A 25,769-nucleotide genomic window follows, 5' to 3' on the forward strand; every position below is an offset into this window, starting at 1 on the left:
GCTTTTCTAGTGTTGAAGTTTACACTACAGGTTTCACCCATTCACGCGTTGAAAATAAATCCTTATATTTCTTCGGTCTGTTCGCACAGTTTTGTGTCACATCTGGCGCCGAGTGTCGCAGAGAAACACTCAATAAAAAAAACCAGTGTTTGAATGAAGTGACAGAACCTTGACGGTGACCTCCACCACTCTCTGGAGCCTCCACTCAACCAATGAAAACACCATATTTAATGTGTGTGTGTGTGTGTGTGTGTGTGTCTTACTTGAGCGTCTCGGCCAAGTAGAAGCTCTGCTGCACGTCGTCGTGGTTGGGGGTCGAGGCGTAAACGTCCCGCACGCCGCTGTAGCCGCCTCCCACTCTGCAGTGCTGCTCCAGGGCCTGAGCGACGAGACGTTTCTTTAATGATTTTACTTTATCTACGTACTTTAAGCACGTTTTTGATGAGCAATCGTCAAAGGCATTAAGATTTAGTTTCTAGGCGTTCAATCAAACGATTTCCAAGGATTTGGGAAACTCACAGAAACCCGCGTGATTTAACGTGACTTCAGAACATAAACAGACTACTTTTGACTTCAAACGAAAGTACGCAACCTTGAAATCACGTCTGTTAATCCCTTGCACGACTGGATAATTTGGCCAGATAACCTGTTATCAAATCAGCCTAACATCAACCAGATTAGGGCCAAAATCTGGCCAATTATCTTCATAATATTGTTAATTTGGTGCCACATTTTGTTTTCACGTGTACATCATTAAAAACCTTGCCTCTGACATGATTCCTAACTAAAAATAATGTTAAAAATGGAATAAAAAAACACAATAGAGAATCAGAAGATAATATTTCACATCTCTTTTCCTCTCTGACAGATGTTTCTTGTTTACCTGCACAGCCTCCCAGCCCCACTCCCTGTACTTGGGGTCATGGGTGAATCTCCACATGTACATGTACGTCTCGATGACCTCGGGACGCAGGATGAAGTACTTCTCGTTCTGGCGAGTGGCGATGGCCTCGACCCCGCCGTCGAAGCGGAACGCCTCTGGACCCAGTTTCAGAGCTACACACACCAGAGAGGGAGAGAGGGAGAGGGGGAGGGAGAGAGAGAGAAGATAAACGTCCAAACACTGGGAATTTAAAGGTGTAACAGAGATGTTACCGCTTCAATTTAAAGGAAACATAACATAGTGAATAAGTGAGCTAGCATTTGTCCGTAATTATCATTACAACCTTCATTTAACGAGAAAAACATCATTAAAATTAAAAATATCTTTAATAAGAGGGTAAAACAGGCTGCAGCACATTTAGCAGCGTTGGGAGCCCAGATGTATAAACCATCCAGAACTAAGTTTAATATGAAGGAGAACGACATCCTGTGAGGCCACCGTAGTTCCCTATCGCACTTGGGAACGGGAGGCGTGAACAGAGAAGTCTTAGTTCTTAGCCAATGAAACTTTAATATCCTTTTATCTTTTATTTTTTTTAAACTTATGAACTGAAATAACAAATTAATTGACCAGAATTTACAGAATATTTTTTAATAATCTGATTTTTTTTTGATGAAAGAATCACCTTTGTGAGGTCCAAAGAAACTTAAAAACCTCTTTGTGGGGACAAGACCACTTTTTAGGGTTAAGGTTAGATTTAAGTTAAGGATTAAATTAAGTTGTGATGGTTAGAACCCTTTAACAGCGATCATACCGCAGACGACACATTTATTATAAACCGTAATTAGGCGACGGTTTCTGAAAGCTGTGGATTCGCACGTCAGCGCCTTCGTGTGGTTATTATGATAATTTCACTCGTGGGAAAAACTGCCTGTTTTTGGACACTGAGAAAAAGACTTAAACAAATGAAATTATTTTAAATGTTTTGTACAATGTTTCTTCATTTTAACATTCAGTAACATAGTAAATAACTGCCAGATGTTGAAAGTTATTCTGTAAAAATTGAATTCTCTGCCCTTTTTATGCTTAAAATAAGCAAAAAAGGGACATTTTGAGGCTGAGGTTTTTAAGGGTTAAGGTTAAGGTAAGGGTAAGGGGTTCACTAAGATATAAAGACAGTACTGACCGGTCCTGACGTAAGACTCGTGACAGGTGCGCGCGATCTCGGCCGCCTGCTCCATCTGGTGGCCCGTCTTGTCGTTGGGCGCTCCGTCAGCGCCCAGAGCGATCATGCCGCCGGCGAAGCAGGTCAGGTGACCCATCTTGTGCTCCAGCAGACCGCCCTTCCACTCGGCGATGTAGGTCAGGCCGCCGCTCGACTTCCTCATCAGGTTGGTTTCTATGGCCTGGGGAAAAACAAGGCGAGGGTCACAGTGTGTTAGAATATCTGTTTTTAGGTGAAACTGTTCCTTTAACACACGACTGTTTTCTTTTTTTTTACCAATCTGCTGCTGCACAAACACTTCATGGTCCTTGAAGAGTAGGAGGAATTATGGGTAAAGAATCTGTGTTTTTATCATCGTTATACAGAATATTTGCAGATCTGGTGAGAGGAACAGTCACAGGAAAACTGTTTCAGGGGATTTTCAATAAAATCACGTTATATCACGTTGTTATTCCTACAAAATAAAATATATATATATATTTTTTTTTAATGTTATCTTTAATTTTAATAGTGTAAGCGAGCCGTCTTCGTGCACCTTTACTGTGCAGCTAAAAACTAAAGAGACTTTTTGGAGGATTCTTCCATGAGCACCACTTCCTTTCAACCTGGCTTTCAAAATAAGAGCCCTAACTTCACTACCTTTTGCCATAATGCTTGACAATGAAATGATTCTATTTAAAAACAAACATGTTTTCAGGTTATTTAATTTGATTTGATGTGTTTTTATTGTGGTCTATTTCCACATTTTTTCATATATTTGAGTTACTTTTCGACGTATATTATCATCTGTACAACACTTCACTTTGGTTCACTGTGCTTTATGAATAAAATTGAACTGGATTACTTTTTAATCTTCAGCAGTCATTCTACATCTGTTTTAATACACAAGTGCAAACAGGAAGTGGTCACAAACTGGGGTTTCCTAACAGATGAAGTCTATCTATGACTCATAAAACTTCAGAAAAAGCTTTTTATTACGAAACATAAAATTGTTTGTGTTCCTTCTTTGTTTTGAGCCTGAATTTCCCGTCTCACTGGGTTTCGTAAAGTGTTTTTTTTTTTTTAGACTTCCCTGAAAAACCTTTGTAAATAAAATTGTCCTCGAGCGTCTTGTTGTTTTTCATTTTCTTCTTATTATTTTAAATTCTCGCCTCTCCTTTTTCTACTTTATTTTCCTTGTCCTTCACAGTTTCATCTCGATTTTCATTTAAAACTTCTTCTACCATTTTCTTTCTCGTGTGTTTTCCTCCAATTTTACTTCATTTCCTACTTTGATTTCTTTCTTCTCTTTTTCCTCCGGTACTGTTTTCTTCTTGATTTTCATTTTCTACAACTTTCATTTCCCCGTCATTCTTCTTGACTTTCCCTTTCTTTATTTCTACATTTCCTCCCTTATTATCATTTCCCCTTTCTTCCTCTTCGGTAATTTTCTTGACTTAAAAAGCAATAGAACGACATACGTCTGTGTTTGTAGCTGTCGCTGTGTGAGGTCGCATTAGAAACACAATATAAACAAAGATAACATCATTTACTCTGCTTTAGACATAGAATTACATGGATTTCTTAACACCAAACATTGGTCTTTGTCACAATTATAGTTTTAGCTTCATAAAGTCAAGTCTGAGTCAATTTCAGCTTTAATATCGATCAGCAACTGATTTCTGGACTGAAATAACAACAATTAATCAGAATAATCTGATTAATTGTGTTAATATAACTCAAGTTTCACAAAAAAACCCACACACGTTTGTTGAATTAATCTGCCCTCAGACTATTTTAGGGGTTAGAATTAGGTTTATGTTAAGGGTTAAGGTTAGTTCTGACAGTTAAGGTTAAGGGTTAGGTTTAAGCCTTTAAACACCTGAAGATTCTTTTATTTTTGGCTTGTGAAATCTGTGACTGAATCCCAGCCTCTCATGGTGTGTGTGTGTGTGTGTGTGTGTGTGTGTGTCACCTGCAGAGCGTCATAGTACATCTTCTTTCCTTCCTCGTCCGTCTTGTCAGACATGAGCCAGGCCTTGAGCAGATACTCATAGAAACTGTCACCCAGGCCCCCGACGGACACGTGATCTGTGACACACAGATTAACAAACAGATTATAACACACACACACACACACACACACACGTTGCTGCACTGTTCTCGCAGCGTTAAGTATAATAAAGAAAAAAGAAAACGCACACACAGCTGATAATTTACTGTGAAATAAAAGTGTGTGTGTGTGTGTGTGTTATTGTGCGTCCATCCGTCCCGCTGATGTGTGTTTGTCCTGCCGTCTGTGAGCACAGGCTCATCCATATGCATGTGTCATTAACAGAGTCCGGCCCTGTTTGTGGAGTGCAGAGATTAAATGTCAGCCGCAATCATCCTGTGAAGTCAAGTGAAAGAGGAGGAGGAGGACGAGCGGCGGCGGCGGCGACGGCGGCAGATTGGGTCGAGAGCCGATAAGTGCGCGGAGGTTCGAGATCGAGCCAGGAACGAGAGCAGCAGACGTGCAGAGAGAGAGGGAGGGAGAGAGAGAGAGAGAGAGAGAGAGAGAGAGAGGGGGAGGAATGAAGACAGCGGAGGATGAAACGCCACTCACATCATGCAACACAAACATGACGGCAAAGTGTCAATGATACTTTTATCTGTACAGATATTTTAAAGTGCGTGTAAAAGCAATGAAAATATCTCCTCTGACCTTTTTCCCCATAAGAAAATGTGTTGCTGACCAAATTTGCCAAATTTGAATGATTAAAAATAGTCACAGTTAGGTTTAAAACCAAGCTGGACACACACTCGCTTTAGTGGGGACCACAGCACGTGAATGTTGCCGTTTAAGAGCTGCAAAAGAGTACTTCTTTTGCCAGAAGATGTGTTTACCAAACCCGGAATTGTTGATGTTCTCAAACGTCTACAATTTATTTTCAATTGTAAGGATTTCTTTGTTACACGAGCAAAGAAACCAGAAAATATACTCATTGAAGAAGCTGAGAAAAAAATGGAACTTAGTAAAATTGATTAATAATGGAATAATCGTTGCAGCCTGTACGGAATATCAACGGAATTGGTGATGACCAATCACAGAGGCTCATTATTTGGCAAGCAACAAATCACTGTTGTCTTTTTAATCAAAACACGTTCCGGGGCGTCTTATTAAAGATTTATAAAGTGCTAACAACCTATTTATTTATTAGCCTGAATGTGAACTTGGTATGCACACATCCACACATACATTCGTTAGAAGGTTTTTCACAGTCAGTGACACGGCACCTTTAATTACAACATAATCCCAGGTCTTACATGTTCACTTATGGCAGATATAGAGCAAAGCTTTGTGGAGCAGCTGCGGTTGAAAGATATTTTTCAGACAACATCGGGCTGAAAACATCCCGAGGACATCATTTATTCAGCACTTGCATTCCCCTCGCTATTGCATAATTTCTTTCAAGACGAAAAAAAAAACTCTGTGGCTAAGACAAACATAAAAGCACCGTGTGTGTGTGTGTGTGTGTGAGAAGATTTTTGTTTTACTCTCTCTTCTGTTGTTGAAACTTGTCGTTTTCTATTCAACGCCGCATGTCATCATTTGCATAGATTACGTGGATGAAAACGCGGGCGGCGGCTGTGGTTAAGTGTCACATAAACGCCGACTTGCATGCGCGCGGATGTTCTTTTTCAGCCATTCATATTCAAAGTCTCCGCAGCCGACGAGTGGTATGAAGTCGAGTGGGAGCGCAGGTGCATGTTTGACCTTCAGAGGCGGATAAATAAACAGCTTTCAAATTAAAAAAGACTGGTATTTGACAGGTCTATTACAAACACAGGAATATCAGCGGCTATTCAACAAAGAAGCTATTGTTCTGTCCAGAAACTGTCACTTTTTCACGCTTGTACGTTATATTTATTGGAAGACGTGACCTGTCTGAGCCTTTAAATTGATACAAGTGTTATATAACTGCTTCTGTCTTTACCTCACTTTCTGTGCCCCATTCTTTTCCTTTCACCCCAACCTGTCTAGGCACATTTTTGAGTCTGGTTCTGTCAGAGATTTCTTCCTGATAAGAGGGAGTAGTTGGGTTTCTCTGTACTCTATAATATTATAAAGGTTTCTGTCTAACTGTGTGTGTACAGAGCCTTGAAATAATGTATGTTGTGATTTGACGCTTTACAAATAAATATTGATTTGAATTGAACTGATTATTAAGGTGTGTTGACTGCAGAGTAGGGAATTGCCTTCATGGTGCGTTCCATTTGTAGTTAGAACATGGGAAAAAGGCGGCATGGTGGCTTAGTGGTTAGCACTGTTGCCTCACATAAGAAGGTGGTTGGTTTGACTCCAGCTCTGGAACCTCTTCTGTGTGGAGTTTGCATGTTTGTGAGGAACTCTGTGAGTTTCGGTCAAGTTGGTCCATTGTGACGCCTGTGATCAACCTCTGACCTCACAACAAAGATTCTCAATAAAGATTCTTTCTTTTTCTTTAGTCCCTCCTCAAAGTGGGCGGGGTCGTCATATCATGGCTGCGCGAAACTGCCGTGACGTGGTTTCATACGCGACACAAACACACAAGCTAGTGAGTTGCGAAGCAGTTGTTTTCGGTGAATCATTAGAATCAGTTCATTAAAAATAAAAAAAGATTTGTTCACAGAATCGTTCAGTACTTCCTACGTGCTTCCTACCACTGAGCGGGTCGTGATTCGGGCTCGTGATCGGCAGGCTCTCAGCAGTGCTGTCGCTCTGCTGTTAAATATTCAGATTTTAGACATTTCCTTTGCTAAATGTCAGAGATTAACGGACTGTTTTCAGGGATTTTTTAAGTCTTTTAAACTGATCTACAGTTCGCCATTATACGCTTTGTGACGACACTCTCTGACCAATCAGTGGTATTGGCTCAGCTTGCTTGGAACCTCGTCAGAGCAGGTACTAACAAAGGAAAAGAGTCGAGTGCTACCCAGCAAACAATTTCTGGTTCCCAGAACATTCTGGGAACAACATACTTTTCGATGTGGGAACGTTCCCTGAAGGTTCCCCACTAGTTTGTCCTGTGGTTGATATGGAAAAGCGCCATAAAGGGTCAAATTCACCCATGTTGGGAACATAGGTTACTTATTGGTCAAACACTGACCTCCTGCTACCTTGTCTAACTGTCACTTAGATGAGATGACTGACAGCTCATAGGTGGACAAAAAAACCCACTTATTCCACACAAGAGTGAGTCACCGACTCTTCCTTCCACAACTTGACAGATTGACAGTGTCGCTCTTGAATCTCAGCGAGAGTCTGTGCTGCAGGAGTCCGGCGCCTCGCTGCTCTCCGGCGGCTGAGGGAATAACTCAAAGCAGCGTTTAAGATGGCGTTTCAAACGGATTGAGATATCAAGCCAAACTTCTTGCTTCCTGTCAGCGTCGGTGTCATTTTCCGTCTCCTTCAGGTGTCAAAGTTTCCCCAGGAACGTGACACACGGCTGACGGCTGACAGGCGCAGACTCTTACTGCTACACTACATCGCGACTTCTCTGTTCTATTATATATGCACTGCTGTTTCCGCAGCGCCTCCATATGTTCTTTCATCTTCTCTCTCGCCGCTCTCTATCATTATCATTGCGACCTGTTGGACTGCGGCGTCTAAAGAGGAGGACTCGGACGAGGGATTCCAGATTACACCCTGCCTGTCACACACCTGACAGCGTGTGTGTGTGTGCACTCCCGTGTTAAAGATAGCGGGGTGGGCGTGGAGAGAGCGGGGGAAACACTTGACAGTGATTTGAGTAAATGGGGGTTTTGGGAAAGTAAAGAAGAAGAAGAAGAAGAAGTAGAGCGGGGGCTGATGCTACAACTACAAAAACACATAATCCACATCAAAGCGGCTGAAACAACAGATGACAACACATCAGTGACGTATCATCGCAACACGACTGCTAATACAAAACAACAGATATGATTCAGAAGCTTCGGAACGTTGTCATTTACATTCTTTTAGTGTTCATTATTCAGCAGGTTCTTACTGGCAGCATTTATTTAAAGTTTTAATGGAAGGAAAAGTATAATTTAAGGCGGGGCGTGTGTCTTTGAAAATGTGCAAAGTGAAAATGAATGCAAATATAGACGTACTTTATTTTTTTCCAGCATTGAATGGACCGCTGGAAAACAAGACTATAACTTAAACAAATATTCGTCCTGTTTGTTTTTCTTCTTGTTTAACTCATGGTTTGTACTTGAGGCAAAAATAACATAATTATTAATTTTTTTTAAATCTCACCTTGTTGATTATTGTGTTCATTATTGTTGTTGTTTAAAAAAAAAAAAAAAAGTATATTATCATGGATGCCCAGAGAAACCAGGTCTCCTGTAGTCTGAATAAATCGATGAATGGACTCATTAACAGATCTGGAGACAGCGTCTGGATGATTTACGATGATTACGGGAGAAAATGTGTTTGCACTCCGCTGGTTTTTCACGGCGAACAAAATTACAGGTGTCGCTTTATGTCGAAAGATCAGATCCGCACTGAAGGGACGGACGACAAGTAGCAATTTTCCTGTCATCTTTGGAGATGGGAAAAAAAAAAAGGTCTGACACTGGTGATGTGTCATCGGCTTATTTTTTTATCACCGCTTTCTGATATTTGACTCAAAGTCCTGGTTACTGTCGATTCTGAGGTTTTTCAATAACTGTTCTTATTTTTCCTTCAGGAAATACTGTTTTTTAAAGTAAGAGACGAAATAAAGACAACCACGTGCACTTACGTTGGCCCCACTGGCCGCTGTTGGGGTTCAGGTAGTTGGGGTACAGGCCCTGAGGTTTGTCCAGGCGGTTGAGGACTTTCCGGATGTTCATTACCTAATAATTCAAAAAAGGAGGGGGACACAGGTGAGGATTAAACCCAACTTTCAAATCATTAAACCCAACTTTCTATTTAACACGCATAGCGCTTAGATTTTAAAAATAAAAATAATACAAAATGTGATACGTAACCTCACTGATACATCTCCATATGACTATTTCAAAATAAAAGTCTGGCTTATCAATGTGAAGGTGTGGAACTGAGGTGTTTGGTCGCTCCACATATTCTGCGTATTGTCCCTTCATATGTCTCACCATATCAGACCTAGAACTGATCACTTTTGTCAAACTTTGGTTAAAAAAAAATCTAAATTCCGACATAAATCTGTTTCTCATGTAAGCTCCGATTCTGTCACCACAACTACTAATTTCCTCCTTTGAGGACGTTGCGGGGGCCAGATAAGACTGGTTTGCAAGCCGGGTGTGGCCCCGGGGCCTTATGTTGCCCCATGTGTATAATCAACCCCAGCAACCACTAGAGTAATTCTGAGGAAATTACCAAAAACACTGCTAGTGTCTCTTCATGACCGCTTTCTGCTGTCCATCTTACTAAATGACAGTTTAGTTTTTACGTTTTTGGATAAGTTGTGTATCCGTCTTTTAATGTAGCGTTTACAGAAGTAGTGACACGCTTGAGTTCCGGGGGAGCTTTTTTTTTTTTTTTTGTTTACATTTACAATATTAGACCTTCATTTTATCGTAAGAAGCCCAAACTGAATGCAATTTTTGAAATGTCCTTTCACCCCAACCCGTCTAGGCAGATGGCTGCACAACTTTAAGTTTGGATCTGTCAGAGATTTCGTCTTCTGTTAAAAGGGTTTTTCTCTCTCTCCACTGATGCCTAGTGTTTGCTCATTGTGTGAATTGTTGGGTTTCTCTGTTGTGGATGATGTTGTCTATGTACAGAGTAAAGGTGAGAAGAGTACAGAGTTCTAGTGGACTCATTTTTTATTTAAGAAAATAAAGTCCCAGAAACACTGAAGGGGTTGGAATTGAGTTAAGAGCTAATTAAGAGTACATGTTCTGCCCTTTTGTTACCTTCTGAGCAAACTCAGGATTTCCAGAGAGTTTGCTGAGGTGCATGAACTCCAGGTGAAGGGTGCCGTACTCTGCCAGGATGCTGCTCCCACCAGAGGCCCACGGCCAATTTCTACCTATACCACTGTACGAAGAAACCAAAAGAGAAGGAGACAGGGGTTATTTGTTAATAAGGATTTCAGTAAACTGTCTGACCATCTTCTTTAAAGCCACATGGAGGGGTACATTTTCATTTACCCACTCCACAATGAAGAAGCGCATTGTGGGCAACAAAAGAACGAGTCAGGTCGTTAAACCTGTTCATGAAAGAACAAAACACCTCCGTGACTCAGCAGTCGTACTCGGTCATTCTTCTTCACATGGATTTCCACTGAGGTAAGTCCATGATGCTAAAACCCAAATTTATCACACTCCATCTGCCATTTTTACGAGTTTTTTTTTGTTGTTGATGGTTTTCCCTCACACTTGACTTTAACAGCACAGCTCATCTGGCATGGACTCTACTCTCTACCCTGACTATGAAGCTGCAATAATGCAGATGTTGTGTTGATATGTTTGTGTGTGCCTTTCTATGGTTGTGAGAGGAGCTTTGATATAATATATAACAAAGGTTTAATATATTCAGAATTTTAAAATCAGAATTAACAGGTTGCTTTAACGTTCCTTTACTAGGACCCTTACTTGAATTTGGAGCAGTGGTCACTTCGTGGAGTGACAGGAGTTGGGTGCCTTGCTCATAGGCAACCCCAGCACTTAACATGTTAGGATTTGATCTGGCAACCCTCCGTTGAGAAGCCGATAGGCTGCCAATTTGCCAAACCTGCCATTTTATCACAAATGATTTGATACCTTTCAAATCTCAGCCCTTGTTGTGAGAACCAATTCACCTTAAAGCCTTCGTTTTAAGGTGAATTGAGCCTTTGCCCTCAAAAATGTAAAGGGCTTTTTGAGAGTTAAGAATAGGTTTTAGGGTTAGAATAAGGCTGGAGTACAGATAAGGGTTAGGTTTTTACTTAAGCTGGTTGAGAATACGGTTAGGGGCTTGTGAATCCATTATTATCTCTGAAAATGGTACCCAACAAGTTCTGCTGGATTTGGAACATGGTGATGATCCATCAAATAACTACTCATGAAAAAGTCCTGTTCAGTTCACCACGGCACAGTTTGGCACGGTTTGTCCTAATCTGACTTACACCGCAAGGTGTGTGGGACGGACACCTAAAATGCGTAGTAACATGCGTCAGCTATGTAAATAGCATAACATCGTACCAGCGTAGCTCACCAATGAATCCCAAAACGTAGAGGAACCAGACAAAGATCAACAATGGACGATATTCAGTAGTCTGCGTTTGTTCTTCTTGCCATTTATCACAACAAGTCAAGCTTTAACACCACAAATGTTCCCAACTATCGCACATAAGGGATGATTCTCTGTTAACCAGTCAGTGGACTTCAGCATGAGCGGGATCAATGTGGTACGGATCGGTTATTTTGTCGTCTTCCTGTGTGACGGATCAAACTGTACCACTTGGTGTAAACGTTACATTACAGTGCAAAAACACACAGCAGGAATTCTGCACGGCAACAAATAAAATACGTAAACATGGACTGCACACGCCAAATATCACACACTCGTGTACGGACAAAGCAGAAGCACGGGGGACAAAGAGGTGGGAGTGTGAGTACGGAGATGGGCTATCATCCACACATGCACACATTTCTGCAAAGAGGTGGATGAACATACTAATTACCCACCCCCATTCAACTCATCAAGCTGCACAAGCCATAATTTGTTTCTCATTACACCACAGATTTAATCAAGTCAACCAAACACGAGGAGGACGGACAGTCGCTCACGGACCCTTGATTACATTCAGCCGTGCCACGGTGAGCTTCAGACTGATGTGGACATTAATATAAAAAAGGACATCGCAGCTCACAATCACCAGCACTGACATGTGGTCGACAGGACGCGGACATGGAGTAACATCATCCGCCCACCGCCCCTCCACTCACACCTGCCCATTCAATCCCTTTACAACCTCCCACCACCGCACATGTGATGAACAATAAATCTCCACTCTTGGTAGAAAGGGGACGTGTGGAGCGGAGACAACACCACCCCCCCCCCCAACCTCCACCCCTGTCCATCTCAATGCATCCCAAAGAGAAACACTAAATCCCTGTTAAGGAGAACAGAAGCAAAAGACAGCAGGGGCGAAAAGCTGCTGCATAAACCAAGCAGACACAATCCAATGAAGTGTCCAAACACAGTATATTACCGGAGACAGGTGGGTGAGGGGGAGCGTTTGAATTATTATTCTTATCATCGATGTGGCCAGCAGGTCTGAGAGCTTCAGACAGAGACAGCGTCTGAGCCGTGAAATTCAGGCCCGGAATTTCAAAGAGACAAGAGAGAGTGGAAGTCACACCACACAATGATTCAGAAGAAGAAGAAGAGAGGAATAAATAAATCATTATTTTAAAATGATGGATAGACATTACTAGCAGACGCGACTGAGTCAATACAGGCAGGGATTGTGCTTCTGAAGCAAACGGTGGTGGTGGATGGATCTGACTTTAGCAACTGCCCGTAAAACTGCATCTACTGTTTATTTATAAAGCTGGAGCCTCAAATTTGAAAGTCAAAATATATATATATATAGACATATATATATACATATATATATATATATATATATATATATATATATATATATATATATATATATATATATATATATATATATATATACACACATATGTAAATGACCTTGGTATTCATGTGCTAAATCCAGCATTTATAGTCCAGTGAACAGAGGTTACTCAGCAGTGCGTATCATGATTTAACAGTCAAAATAATAATAATAATTTGTGAGAAGGTTGTGTCTTTGGAAGTTGGTGAAGGAGCATAAAGTTTTAATTTGACTTTTCAATGACGCTGGGCGCAGTACGCAGGTTTGGATGGTTCACTACGCAACAGCAGTTGAGGGTACACATGTCAAACCAAAGTATCTAAGAAGAAAACTTAATCTGTAAATATTATTCTGGTTTTCATGGTAAAAGTCCATGAAAAACCGAAGAAAAAACGTATGCTATGTACCAAAAAAACAGTCAAAACCCATTAACTTTGGCAAACTAAGACGTGGCTAGCTGCTGCTAGGTTTTACGCATTTTTTTAGGTTGGCATTTTTGCCCTGTTTTTCTTAGCCTAATATTTGACCTTTTTACCAGTATTGATAAAATGGTGTCCTCTGCATATAACCAATCCACCACTAGGAACTTCATAGAATTCGGAGTACTGGGCAGCCACTGAGTAGCTCTCCACCACATTGTTTGGATGAAGATAAACACTGCTTGGCCAAAAACACTCAAACATTTCGTTGGGAGCGCCTGAAGCTTCATTGAGACATTTCAATCCATAGAATCACGCCGGAATATGCCCGAAAAACCTGTTTTTTTTTTGTGGACACAGAATATTGCTAAACCTAACAATGATGAACTGAAACAACTGCAGATCATAACACTGCCCACACAGGCTTATACAGTCGGCACTGAGCCAAATATAATACAGTACGAGTGTGTGACTTTTTCCTATCCCACGGTTAAACCACCGTTTCCTCATGTGTTGACAACTAAAACCAAGCACTCACTCTGGCTCCGTCTTTGTCTTTGATGATGCACTGACGCTGGTGAACCCCGGGTCACACAGCTGCTCCTGCTCCACACCGAGCTAAACCATTAATGCCGTCGTTGCAGCTGAGAGGAAACTGGCGTCGGGGCACCGCACAGCTGTAGCGGTCCATCACATGTCCACCGCTGATGCAGGACTTCCACACAACAACCCCGGACGACTACACGTCTACACGCGTCCTCTCGTGTGGGACGTAATGAGACTTATTATGGGCTGTAAGCTGTAAAAGACTCACTGTAATTTACGACATCCTCTTGCTCTACACACACACTGTACAACGTGGAGAATGATTTCCAACAGAAGCCCGAAGCGGCTTTCATCTCAATTTGCATATTATCTATTGTGAGACTGGACGATGGATTTCTGCGAGCATTTGTCTCCTCGTGACACCGCTTGGCTTCATTTACACGACGTTACGCGAGGTCGGCATCATCACGCTCTCCTTTTTATTTCAACGACTATATTCTGCTGTTGGGGAAATGCTTTACGGCAAACACAGACATCATTTAAGGACAAGTACTCGCCTCCATTTACAAATAGATTGGAAATGTTAATTAAATGTTAGGCTGACCTAGAACTGGAGGACGTTTTTGAGATTATATCAGATTTACCCCAGTGTTTCAAAGATTATATTGGACTTTCATGATGAATTAGGAGATTAGACATCAGCGTCCACCTCTGATGGAAATGATATGATGCAGTTTGTTTGACTAATGGGAGTTCATGGCCAACGGATTTTTGATTAATTTGTTCATCCCTGCAGCTCATACAGTACAGAGTTTCATAACTCTGCTCCAAAAAAGATATGAAATCAGGTCATTCTGTCACGAGGTCACTTTATTTCAGGGCCGCGACTAACTTACTTATTGTCATGGCTGAGTAATCTGTGATCTCGATGAATCAATTTACTTGTTTGGTCCTTAAAACGTCAGGAAATGTTTCCCCAAGCCTCAGAAGTGATGAAGCTGTCAAACGTGTTGTTTTGCCCACAAACCAAAATCGTTTCCCATGATTTATTTGATATGTGGAGCAAAGAAATGAGAAATTATTCATAATTAAGAGGCAGAAAACTCAACAAGTAAGTTTTATTAACAATATTAATAATAATAATACCAACAATAATAATAATGATAATAATAATAAAAACACTCAAAATGATCAGCCTTAGTTTATGTTGAACTTCACAGGTTATATATACACGTTACTCAGACAAATGGGTACATTTGCTATATTCTAAAATGGCAAATTTGTGAGACAGTTGAGCTAGTTGAACTCAAATTAAAGATAAGAAATCTGACCGTTCTGTAGTTTCCTCTGTTTTTAACAGAGACATTTGGTCCAATTAGAAATGAACAAGGACAAATTAAGACCAATAAATAGAGAACAATTTAAAATGTCAAGGACTTCTAAGATGCCAGTCTGGTTAAACATGTTCAGTCTTTGCAAATGTTGAATATCTAACCTGATACAGGCTGTAAAAGCTTCCAAGACTAAGCTTAAAATCAGAAATCAGATGCGAGCCAGTTGAGTTTCCTCTGTTTTAAAACAGTGCTGGGACAATTGGTCCAATTAGAAATGGACAAGGACAAATGAAGACCAGTTAAAAGAGAAAACATTAAAATGTAGAGGACTTCTAAAGGTGCCAATTTTGTTCCAAGACTAAGCTGAAAATCAGTAATCAGATGCGAGACAGTTGAGAGCAAGTTGCTTAAATTAAAGATATGAAATCAGGCCATTTCCCTCTATTTTTAAAAAGTGCTGAGACAATGGGTCCTATTAGAAACGAACGAGGACAAATTAAAACCAATAAACAGAGAATAATTTAAAACATCAAGGACTTCTAAGATGCTAGTCTGGTTAGAAACGTTCAGTCTTTGCAAATGTCGAATATCGAACCCCGTGAGACTAAACTGCGCCATCATCTCCATGACAAACAACCGCACGTTAACAGTAGAAATACTGAGCGAGACGACCGGACACCTGCTCCACATCACCGTGTCCTCCTTTTTAAACCAGGAAACTGAAAAACTCAACAAGTCCGTGGCACAAATAGTGATCTACAACTCTGACCTAGAAACAGAAGTGGGTCGCCCCTACAGACTGGAAGCTACGACTATAAACTGTTTACATTAGTGGACATAATCCAGTCCTTTTAGAGGTGTCAAATCGCTGCTTTTTATCACCATTATTATTATTATAATTATTCTCTCGGCCATAGTGTTCTGCTGGCAGAGTCTGAGATGACAAATTGTAGCTGGATGTAGTTTAAAAACCAGCTGCTCCAAACTGCCGGGGCCAGATTTTAATTCTATGGTAGCTGAGCTGTAACCTGGGAAAAAAACACAAAAGAGCAGAGCGAGCTCCATAAATGAGCAAGTCACAGCAGAATGTGCCCTCTCACGCTCGTCCAGCGCAGTGTTGTGTTAGGACGCACTCGTCCAATTCATTACGCGCCGCTCGTATAAAGCCAATAATTCCCGTTCAATTCTCTTTCTTCTCTTCTCCTCTCTTGCAGTTGTCCGAGCCGTGACCTCACTTCCCCTCCCTGGTTTCTTCTAGCCTCCATATCTCTTCCTCCCCTGTCTGAAAATCTATCCCGCTTCTACCTCGAGGCGCAGAGAAAATGTGAATTGCAATAGATTCACAGTTAGCAACTTAATTAGAGGCCTTAAATCATGGAGCGCCTTCCACCGCCTCGGGTCAGCGCCGACGAGAGCGGCGCGGCGAATGAGTGTGTTCACTTATGAGAGTGTGTGTGTGTGTACTTTTTAAAGAAAAGAAAGGAAAGAATAAATAAATAAAAACCTTTTGGATTCTCTAAGAGTCAGGCTTTTCTTTGAGTGCCTCAGGGCGGGGAGGTGGTGTCTGTGCATGTCCCTCATGTACATGTGCGAACTAATAACATGGGCAGGTCAAGACAGTTTGATCTGTTGTGTTGGAATTGATCGTGGAGATTAAAAAACGGTGTGTTCAGACACTTTGCAATTGGAGTAGCAGTTTAAAATCAGTCTTCCTGGTTCAATGGGAGGTGGTTTTAACGGTGAAAATACATCGATCTACGAGTTATTAAAGGCTAATGTGATGAGCTGCACAGACCACGATTTTATTACCTGGAACGCTTGTGGTCGACCTTGATCACATTTACACCATGAGTGAAATTAAACATTTATTTAATAAAGTTCTTAAAAGGCGAAAAATACCTTTCTTGGTCCTGGCCTCCCACACCATCTTTCTATCAAATTTCAAGCTATTTTTTTAACATGAACGTCTGGCTTTTTTATTTAAACATGATGAACCGGGTCAAGCCCCGCCCCACACTAGAGGATAATTGGCCAGATTTCCGACAATCCTCCCGATTTTAGGCCGGTTTGAACGAAAAGTTCTTGACTTACACGTAAAAACAAAACGTGGACAGTCAAGGACGCCACTGTTGTCTTTTACAACAGCACTAAAGCCACACAAGAGGATAATTGGCGAGATTTCACTATAGTGGGTGTCCTCCGATTTGAGGCTGATTCGAACAGATTACCTGGCCAAATGATCCTGTAGTGTGTGGGATTAACAGGTGCAATTTAAATGTCGTCGGACACGTCAGAGTTTTCCCGATTTCAAATCAGTGAGTTGACAGGGAAACAGATGTTTTACACCGTAACTTGAACAAGCCAAGTTGATTCCGTCTTCTCAGCCATGACTTCATCCACAGTTGTTTTGCATTTCTCGGCACAAAACATCGCGCACACAACAGCTATTAACTAGCTATTGGCGCCAACAGTCCGCCTCCATGTCTGTTTATATTCAAATCAAATCCGTTTTGAAAACCCTCTAGTGTGGGATGTTAAAACATCCTTTCTGTATCCAACTGCATCATTTATGTCCATCAAAATCAGCTTTTTCTGTTTACTTTCTATAGCGTTGAAGGAACTGCCTCTGAGACGAAGCAGAAACTATATAACATCCAAATAATGTGCCACGCTACGCCGACGACACTCTGTTCTCCGATAAAGAAGTTCAGGTGAATGCCCTTCTGTTGCACCCCAGACCTGACTCCAGTATTTCTTTCATGAGTCGCTCTTAATGAAAAATACGAGCGCGCTTCCTTAAATTGTACTAAGCTTTCACTAAGATTTCCTCCAGTGGATTAACAAGTTTCTCACTCTTATCGCATCCAGAGGAAAGTGGTTGCACGGGCGAAAGAGGCACTTTTGCAGGGTCACCTAAGTGTGACATCCTCACGGAGCCAGCCTCCACTCAGGCTTATAAATCAAACTCCTCGATGCAAAGACTTCAAAATTGACTGTTTTGGCCTCAGGGTTTGTAGCTGAAGGAGCAAAACTGCCTTAAGGTGACATTTCTTTTATGGCAGATAAGGGAAATGGAAGCAGGGGCAAAAGGAAAAAAAGAAGAAGCTGGCCCTGACTTTGCAGCACTTTTAGGATAATCATTTTTCTTTTTGCAGTAGTTTCGCTGGAGTTTGTACATTCTGTAATGGAATCTGTTGGTTTTGGGGGTTACTTTATAGAAAAGTCCGCGAGATAAATACAACGCTCCTAAATTCTCAGAGAAAGCAAAGCCATTACAAGACGAAAGGAAAAAGGGAGATTAAATCAAAGTCAGTTCCCCCCCCACAGTTGGCCACAATATTACCAGCAAACAGAGACATATCTGGATAAGACGCACGCGCCGGACTGAATTTAAAGCATTTCTTTAAAGCAAGAAAATGTCGTATTTAAGTATTTGCAAAGTGTTTCAATCTTTCATGCAGGTGAGCGTGTCGTCGTGTGTGATGAGAGAAATTTGGGGTGGAGCAAAAACATTACAAAACAATGCACACACTCACATCCCATTATGGCCTGGCTCAGTCAGTCAGTATGCAGCGCAGTGCAGTGCAGCAATTTGCAGGCGCTTTATCAGCGTGAATGTTAATGGCAGAGCTGTGGGACATACTGGCCTGAGCAGATAACAACTGGTGTGTCTCTCTCTCTCTGTCTGTCTCTCTCTCTATGTGTGTGTAAGAAAGTGAGGACAACATTGGTTAGCCGTGCTGCTACGACTACAGCATATTCATAAAGTATGAGGATTTTAGCGTTTACTGCACGTGTGACTTCATCCATTACTGTTCTGTAGATTGAATTATTAATTATAAGTTCATTAAATTTCCGAAGCATGTGTCTGTACCTGATTCTGCTTCTGGCGATTTCCCATCTGTAATGGAATGAGCTTTTTCTTTCATTTTTCTTGCACATTCATGACGGAACAATATTGTTTTAATTACACTTAAACGTTAATTGTTTGATTTCCATCGCATCCTACGCTAGAAATGTGGGACTGTGCCTCACTTGTTTGCTCTCCGCAAGGGTTTCTTGTATCATTTGTCATCATTATCACAAGACTAAAGCTCAAATGACATAATTCATCGCCCGCAGAGAGCAGTTCTGAGGCATTTGTGCTAAGCTAGCATTGCTGAGGATGCACCCTTCTGAGGATGCACCCTTCTGTTACCATTCGCCATGCATACTTCTCGTTATCGTAACTCCAAGACCGTTGGCGATATCTAGAAAAATCTAAAACTATGGACAGCCTTTCTGTCCAGGGTGTGACCCCGCCTTTAGCCAGTCCTATGTCAGCTGAGATTGGCACAGGACCTCCGTGCGTGAGGGATGGATGGATGGGTGGGTGGATGGATACCGGAAAGCAGAGTAATAGAGCTTTTGCGCCCAAATACTTGCGTGGAACGACCATTCAATTGAATAACTGAATAACTGCCAGATATCATAAGTGAAAGTTATCTTGGAAAAAAGGGGCAGAAGAACTCACTCACTGAACATTTTCTGAACAATTCTACAACCATAAAATCAAAATACACCCGGGAGGCCTCATCATCTTGATGGTCATATGACGGTTAAAACGAAAAGTTTATTTATTGAACATTTCACTGGAAGCAGCATCACTTCACCCGTCTCTCAGATGCAGTTCTGCACTTTTGTGATTTTATTACTCTAATAATCAGGGGACAAATGTTCTCTGCTCTCCACTCGAACTACTAGTGGTAAGGCCAAAGTCTGTGGCCGATCAATGGGACAAATCCGATCTTTTGCTGCATTTTCCCGCTCAGTTAGTGGCAATCAATATCATTTTATTTACAAAGAGAAAGAGAGGAGGAAGAGGAGGAGGAGATGGAAGAGGAGGAGGAGATGAGGAGACGGAGAGACGTCCGAGAGATTCTCCCGGTGTCCTCTGATCTTCTCTGTGTGACTGTGCCACTGATTTATCCGAGGCATCATTAGAAGCGGCCAAATTGAGGCTGTTTCCGTGTCTGAATGAATGAACATGACCGACCTGGACGTCAATACAAACATCACGCTGTAATAAACAAGTCTGTGATGTTTTTTCCTTCAGAATTTCTGCCATGACTAATTCACAATGCCTCCACAACCAAAGACCTAGTTCCTCTGTGTTGGGTTTGTTAAGAGTTCTTTGATGGACGATGAGTCAGGCTTTGATTAAATCCTGGCAACTCATTTCCCTTCGCTTCTTTTTTTACATTCAGGGCTGATCTCCCTAACCCCAAATAAACGCCACTTTTTCTTTCATTTATTGTTAAAACAAGTTTTGTTTTGAAGTTTTGAAATCCTCTTCATATCCTGAGCGTTGTCATGGCAAACCAAAGCCAGAGAGCCACAATAACCAGAAGTTAGCATTTTAGCTTTTCACACATAACGTAGCACAGCTTAAAACTCATGTATTTGCTTAAAATGAGGAAAGAAAGTAAAGTAAGTACTTCAGAAAATCTAGGAAAACGTTGTTTACTTAAGCTCTACGTGTTGAGGTTATTCAAGATATAGTGGAACTGTTATTTACAAATAGATCAAATAGCCAGATTAATTAATAATTAATCCTTTAATAATGAGTTGATGTTTACTTGAAACTTAATGACAAAACTAAAGGTTTTTAATCCCTTTCTTTTATTAGCATTTTCTATATTCCTATCTCTTGCGGCCCACCTGCAGTGCCCTCATGGCCCACCATGGGGCCATGGGCCCCATTTTGGGAATCACCGACTACTGTAAAAGAGTAAAACTTTTCTCCGGTGGTTAAACTTGTCACATTGCTACAGTGATGGCGTCATAAAGCGCTGCTTCTGTGATTCCTGGTGTGTTTACCATGTTAAAGGTGAAACAGGTTTGATGGTTTTAATTTAATCAGACAGAGTAAACAGTGGCAGTAGCAGGAGTAGCAGGAGTAGCAGCAGTAGCAATAAATCAAAAAGCTCTTTGGCAGCAGTCTCTACATTTACAAGCAGATCAAGTCCTTCACCTTAGACATTTAATAAAAAGTAGACACTATTTGTTTAACTCGGGACTCGTTAATGTGTCAAGACAAACTCCGGCCCTGGAAATGACATTTATCTTGTTCTCCAAAATTAAAAAGCGGAGCAAACAAGGTTCAGTGGGTGTGGAAGAGAGGTGACACGTTTAAAAAAAAAAAAAAAAAAAAAAAAAAAGTGTGCCCTCATTTTCTCGCGGCCGCTTCTCGGGCTCGGTGGATTGGCCTCGGGCTCGACTGACGAAGAGCTGCAGAGAGGGAATAAAGGGAACAAGGCCATGATGTGGACCTGCAGAATGATGTCCCCGATCAGACGGAGATACTGGGTCAATCAAGGTAAGACGGATGGAGGGAGAAAGGACAGGAAAAAAGAGAAGAAGGAATTGGGGAATACAGTAATGAAGGGAGAAACGGGGCTGAAGGAAAAGAAGAAAATTGGGCCTCGTTTGCATGAGTGTCTGTGTTTTTAACCGATTTATTCTGCTCCAATGTGGGTCAAGGTTATGTAGGCAGCCTAACAGCTCCTAAATATATTGCTTTCAAAAGTGCTTCCTCTCAATTACCCACTTATATGAAAACCTCTGATCTGTGTGAGCGCGTCTCCTCCCGCGATGCCGACTGAAGCCTGATTTCCTCTCAGTCGCTCAACACTTTTAAAATGTGTCGAGCGACAGAAAATACGTGTCATTAAGACTCTGTTCTTTGTGGAAAGTGTTTTATCTTGTCACACGTTGTGATTAGCAGGGATGGGCACATTCAAAGTCTAGTCAAGTCTCGTTTTCCATAGGGGTTTCTATGGTTACAGGCCACGCCCCTGGAAAAACAAGTACTCTGGAAAAAAATCAATAAAATGGACGACAGAAATCTGTTCCTGTTACGAATCCCAACGCCTTACGTGTTGCCATCGGTCAGTGCGTTTACATGTATGTTAAAAGTCTTTAGTCAGACTTTAGTCTGTCATGTAAACTGGTTAGTCTGACAATTGAGCTGGTCTTAGTCGGACTAACATGCCTGGATAATGTGATTCATAGTCCGATTACTCCTACATGTGTACGCTTAGTCAGACTGGAGTACGACTCCACTCCTCGGTCTTTGACACAGAAGTAGAAGATGATGTGAAGAACTGCAGTACCGTTGTTGGAAATGAAACAAACAACGCGATGGCGTCGGCGAGAGCTAAAGCCACGGAGAAGACCTACTTTTGGACTGACGAAGACACTTTGAAATCCTATCTGAGCGACTGAAATGTTCAGATTGAAACAGATCTGTCAAAATCCGATCGAAATCACATTCGAAACCGTCTCCGTATGTGGTTTGAAGCATCTCGTCGTATCTCATGTGTTTTTTAGCAGTCCAAAAAAAAGCTAGCATACAATGTGTACAAAGAGTCAGTCAAAACAAGGCCTTACAACTTACGACCAGCCAGTTGCCGCTAAGGGAAAACTTTGTAAGAGGAAAACTTTCTCACATCAATCAAAAACGTTTACATTGTCTTTTAGGACTTTAGGTCATAGGAGCTTCACCCTGAGGGATTCAAGGTGTTTAAGTCTCAAAGTTGTGATGGGACAACAACAGTAGAGAGCTGTGTCTCTGTGTGTACAGCCTACACTAAAATCTAAATTCCTCTCAAACCCTCTCTGTAACATCTCATCTCTGCATCTTTGGCCGACAGCGTAGCGGAAATACTCGCGCTGACCAGGTCAGGAAGTGACCGTGCATGAAGTCAATTCAGTCTTTTAATAAAACTTAAAGGTCTGATGACTAAAGATTCAAGTTAGGACATAACGAATAATCTAAAATATGAAGTGGCAAACATGTGTCTCATATTTGTCCTATTTAAAACAGATTGAATGATGAAACAAATTAAAATACACAGCGTTGCTAAATGTCAAAGGCATATTATGATGGTGGAGTGTAAACAAGTTTGTGTGAGTGTGTGCTTTCAGTCCATCATAGCTCAGTCATGCAGGTAAAGTCATCATCAGCACCAATCTGCTTAGGCCTCCTAAGGGATTTTACACTTTACACACACACACACACACACACACACACACACACACACACACACCCCTCTCTCTCTCTCTCTCTCTCTCCATCCCCTGAGGTGCGTCACACTCCGGGGAGAAGAAAGAGAGGCGGTTGCGGAGTCTGTTCACCCACAGAGTCAGAGGGAAAATTAATTTGTTACAACATATTTATCGTCATGACAACCTGTTTTTTAATTCATTAACACCGGACAAACCAGCAGAGTGCTGTGTCTGTCTCTGGAGAGACGAGAGAGAGACTATAAGCCGGAGGAACAATGTATATAATGTACATGTATGAATCCAATGCATCAGAGACACAGGACAACATATGTGTCTGTGATGTTTATCGCTCTGTTAATACACTTTTAATTAAAAACATCGGCTGTGTGAAACTGTGGATGGAAACAACCCTGAAATTCATGCTGGAGTTGGTAACGATAAAAACAAAACAAAACATGGCAACACAAGATGGTGGCGACATGGCGTGTACCAGAGACCAGAATTTCTGTTACACGTGTGCAAAAGTGCAGCTACTTCCTGTTAGGAGGGCTTTTTAGGGGGTTATGGTTTGCATGTGAAAAGGCCATTTTAAAATAAAGAGTTCAATTCTATACTTAAACATGTTATACATTTTACTGGCCAAAATAACTGGATTGTAAATATGACGTAAATTGACAAAAAATGCCGTAAAGACAGATGTTCACCACTTAAATATCACAACATTTACTGTCGTGTCTCAAAATTTTCTTATTTAAATCTAATCTAAGCTCCTTCAAGTGTGACCTATTTAGGACATTTTCTCTCCTTGTCATGGAGACCAAAACCTGGTCCTAATGAGGCAGAACCTCATTATCTGAAGAACTGGTTAAGTTTAAGGCTAAGATTTGAATTGCAGTTAGGTTAAGGTTAGAGTTATGTCCAAATGAATGGATGTTAATGCGGTGACCTAAAAAGGTGTGTGTGTGTGTGTGTGTTTACCTCTTGAGGTTGAGCAGAGCCCACGGGACACCAGTCGGCGTTTTGAAGGCTGGCAGTAACTTTTCACCCAGCTCCACTGCCTTTTTACGGAAAACCTGAGGAACAAGAGAAGAACATATATCATTAAAATTCTCTCTTTGTTTGAAAAAGACTTAACATTCCCTTGACAAAAGAATTGAAAGGAAAAATAAAAACACATTTTCTCAGCATGTTCCATTCTTCCATACATAACTAATTCAATGCTCAAGTTCAGCTCATTCATCGCCCATTCACTGCGTCCTTCCGGAACGTCTTTTCATTTTGTCCTTGTAAACCTTTCACTCACACGCCCGCTTTGTTGTTGCTAGTCGCAGCCACATTCTGTCCAACCACACACACACATACATGGACATACTTAACACAACAAAACAACATTTTTCTTACTATAACTGAGACAAATTCAACAGTGAGTCAGCAAACAAACTACAAGTGGATTACCAGGTGTTGAGGTTTTTCGGAAAAAGTGGATTTGTGGCTGTTCGTGGCTCAAGTCGGGGAATACGTGTGATTTACACGCGCGCACACACACACACACACTCAGTGATGAACACAGTGTCAACAAAGTGCCAGTTCTGTTCTCCGGGGATCGAGCACTCAGCGGGATGCAAGTGAGACGGAGGCGGGGCGGAGAAGAAAAAGATGTGAGCTGGAGAGAAAAAGCTCGGGAGGCTACTTGTCACGAACGATGAGGATGGAAAACTCTACAAGCGTTGCCTTCAAAAGTAAAAGGGCACGAGGAGGTTACTGCGAGATGACAAGAGGAAGAGCGCTGAGAGAAGTGTGTGACGGGAATAAAACAGTGGCACAACCACAGGTTAGGAAGGGAAAAAGAAAACCTCTCAATTACAAAAATGTCATCCAAGATCTTGACAAGAAGTCACCAAAAGAGAAGAGAGGGAGTTTAGTCACAGATTTGCTAGGCTTCAGTCTATGTTGGCTACTTCCTGTTAATCCAGCCACTAGGGGGCCACATCAAGAGTAATCCCAGTGATAGTCCCAAACCTGGATCAATGAGGAGGGGCTGCGTCAGGAAGGGAATCACTGAAACCAATACTAACATAATGTTACTTTTATGTTATTTTTAGGGATGAGACGATACGACACTTTGTGTTAGGGGTTATTAAGGGCTACGATATCATCGCGGTATTGCAAAATGCTGAGCATTTGCGAAATCATACATTTCCATAATATGTTCACAAACCAGCACAAATATGTTGTTGTTAGTTTTCAAAATGCATTCACAGTGGTGCTATAGGTTTAAAATTGGATCAAACATATCTATTGAAAATACCTGGTTTTCCTCTTCAAAATAACACTAGATGTCACAGAAATGGTGGTAGAAAAAAAAGAAGTCTGAAACCATAATTAACCAAAAATGAGTGAATTAGGTCATCATACTTTGCCATCTTTTAAAAGTGGGTCGCCGTGAAAGATGGCTTTAATACAGTGACGCCAAAAAACTGGGTCAGGACCCGAAAATTGGTCCCAAGACAAATTTGTAAATAAAAATTCCCCAACCTTTTCATTAAGTTGTAATTGATTTAATAAACTCTCCCGGAAATGATTCATTTGTTAATTCCAAACAATATGAGGTTGTTGCAGATATGGCTGTAAAATAGTAGCTGCATAATTGCCTTTGCTGGCTCATGATACAGTAGTTAGTCATCCTTAAAAAGTGGGTCTGCACATGAAGTTTGGGAAACACTGCTTGAATAGACAATAATATACACTCTGCAA

The 25,769-nt window shown here is 41.3% G+C and overlaps 1 protein-coding gene across 1 annotated transcript in view; it reads right to left on the reverse strand.

Annotated features, from left to right (window-relative positions):
* Positions 1-259: 259 nt before the first annotated feature.
* The window catches only part of man1a1 (mannosidase, alpha, class 1A, member 1), a 124,711-nt gene continuing 99,201 nt past the window's right edge, over positions 260-25,769 (reverse strand). Inside the window, 7 exon segments of the mRNA XM_044049770.1 lie at positions 260-379; positions 884-1,056; positions 2,070-2,289; positions 4,063-4,178; positions 8,837-8,930; positions 9,972-10,095; positions 23,994-24,088. Coding sequence (XP_043905705.1) covers positions 260-379; positions 884-1,056; positions 2,070-2,289; positions 4,063-4,178; positions 8,837-8,930; positions 9,972-10,095; positions 23,994-24,088 — 942 coding nt within the window.

The sequence above is a fragment of the Solea senegalensis genome, linkage group LG17, assembly GCF_019176455.1.
Source record: "Solea senegalensis isolate Sse05_10M linkage group LG17, IFAPA_SoseM_1, whole genome shotgun sequence".
Classification (NCBI taxonomy): domain Eukaryota; kingdom Metazoa; phylum Chordata; class Actinopteri; order Pleuronectiformes; family Soleidae; genus Solea; species Solea senegalensis.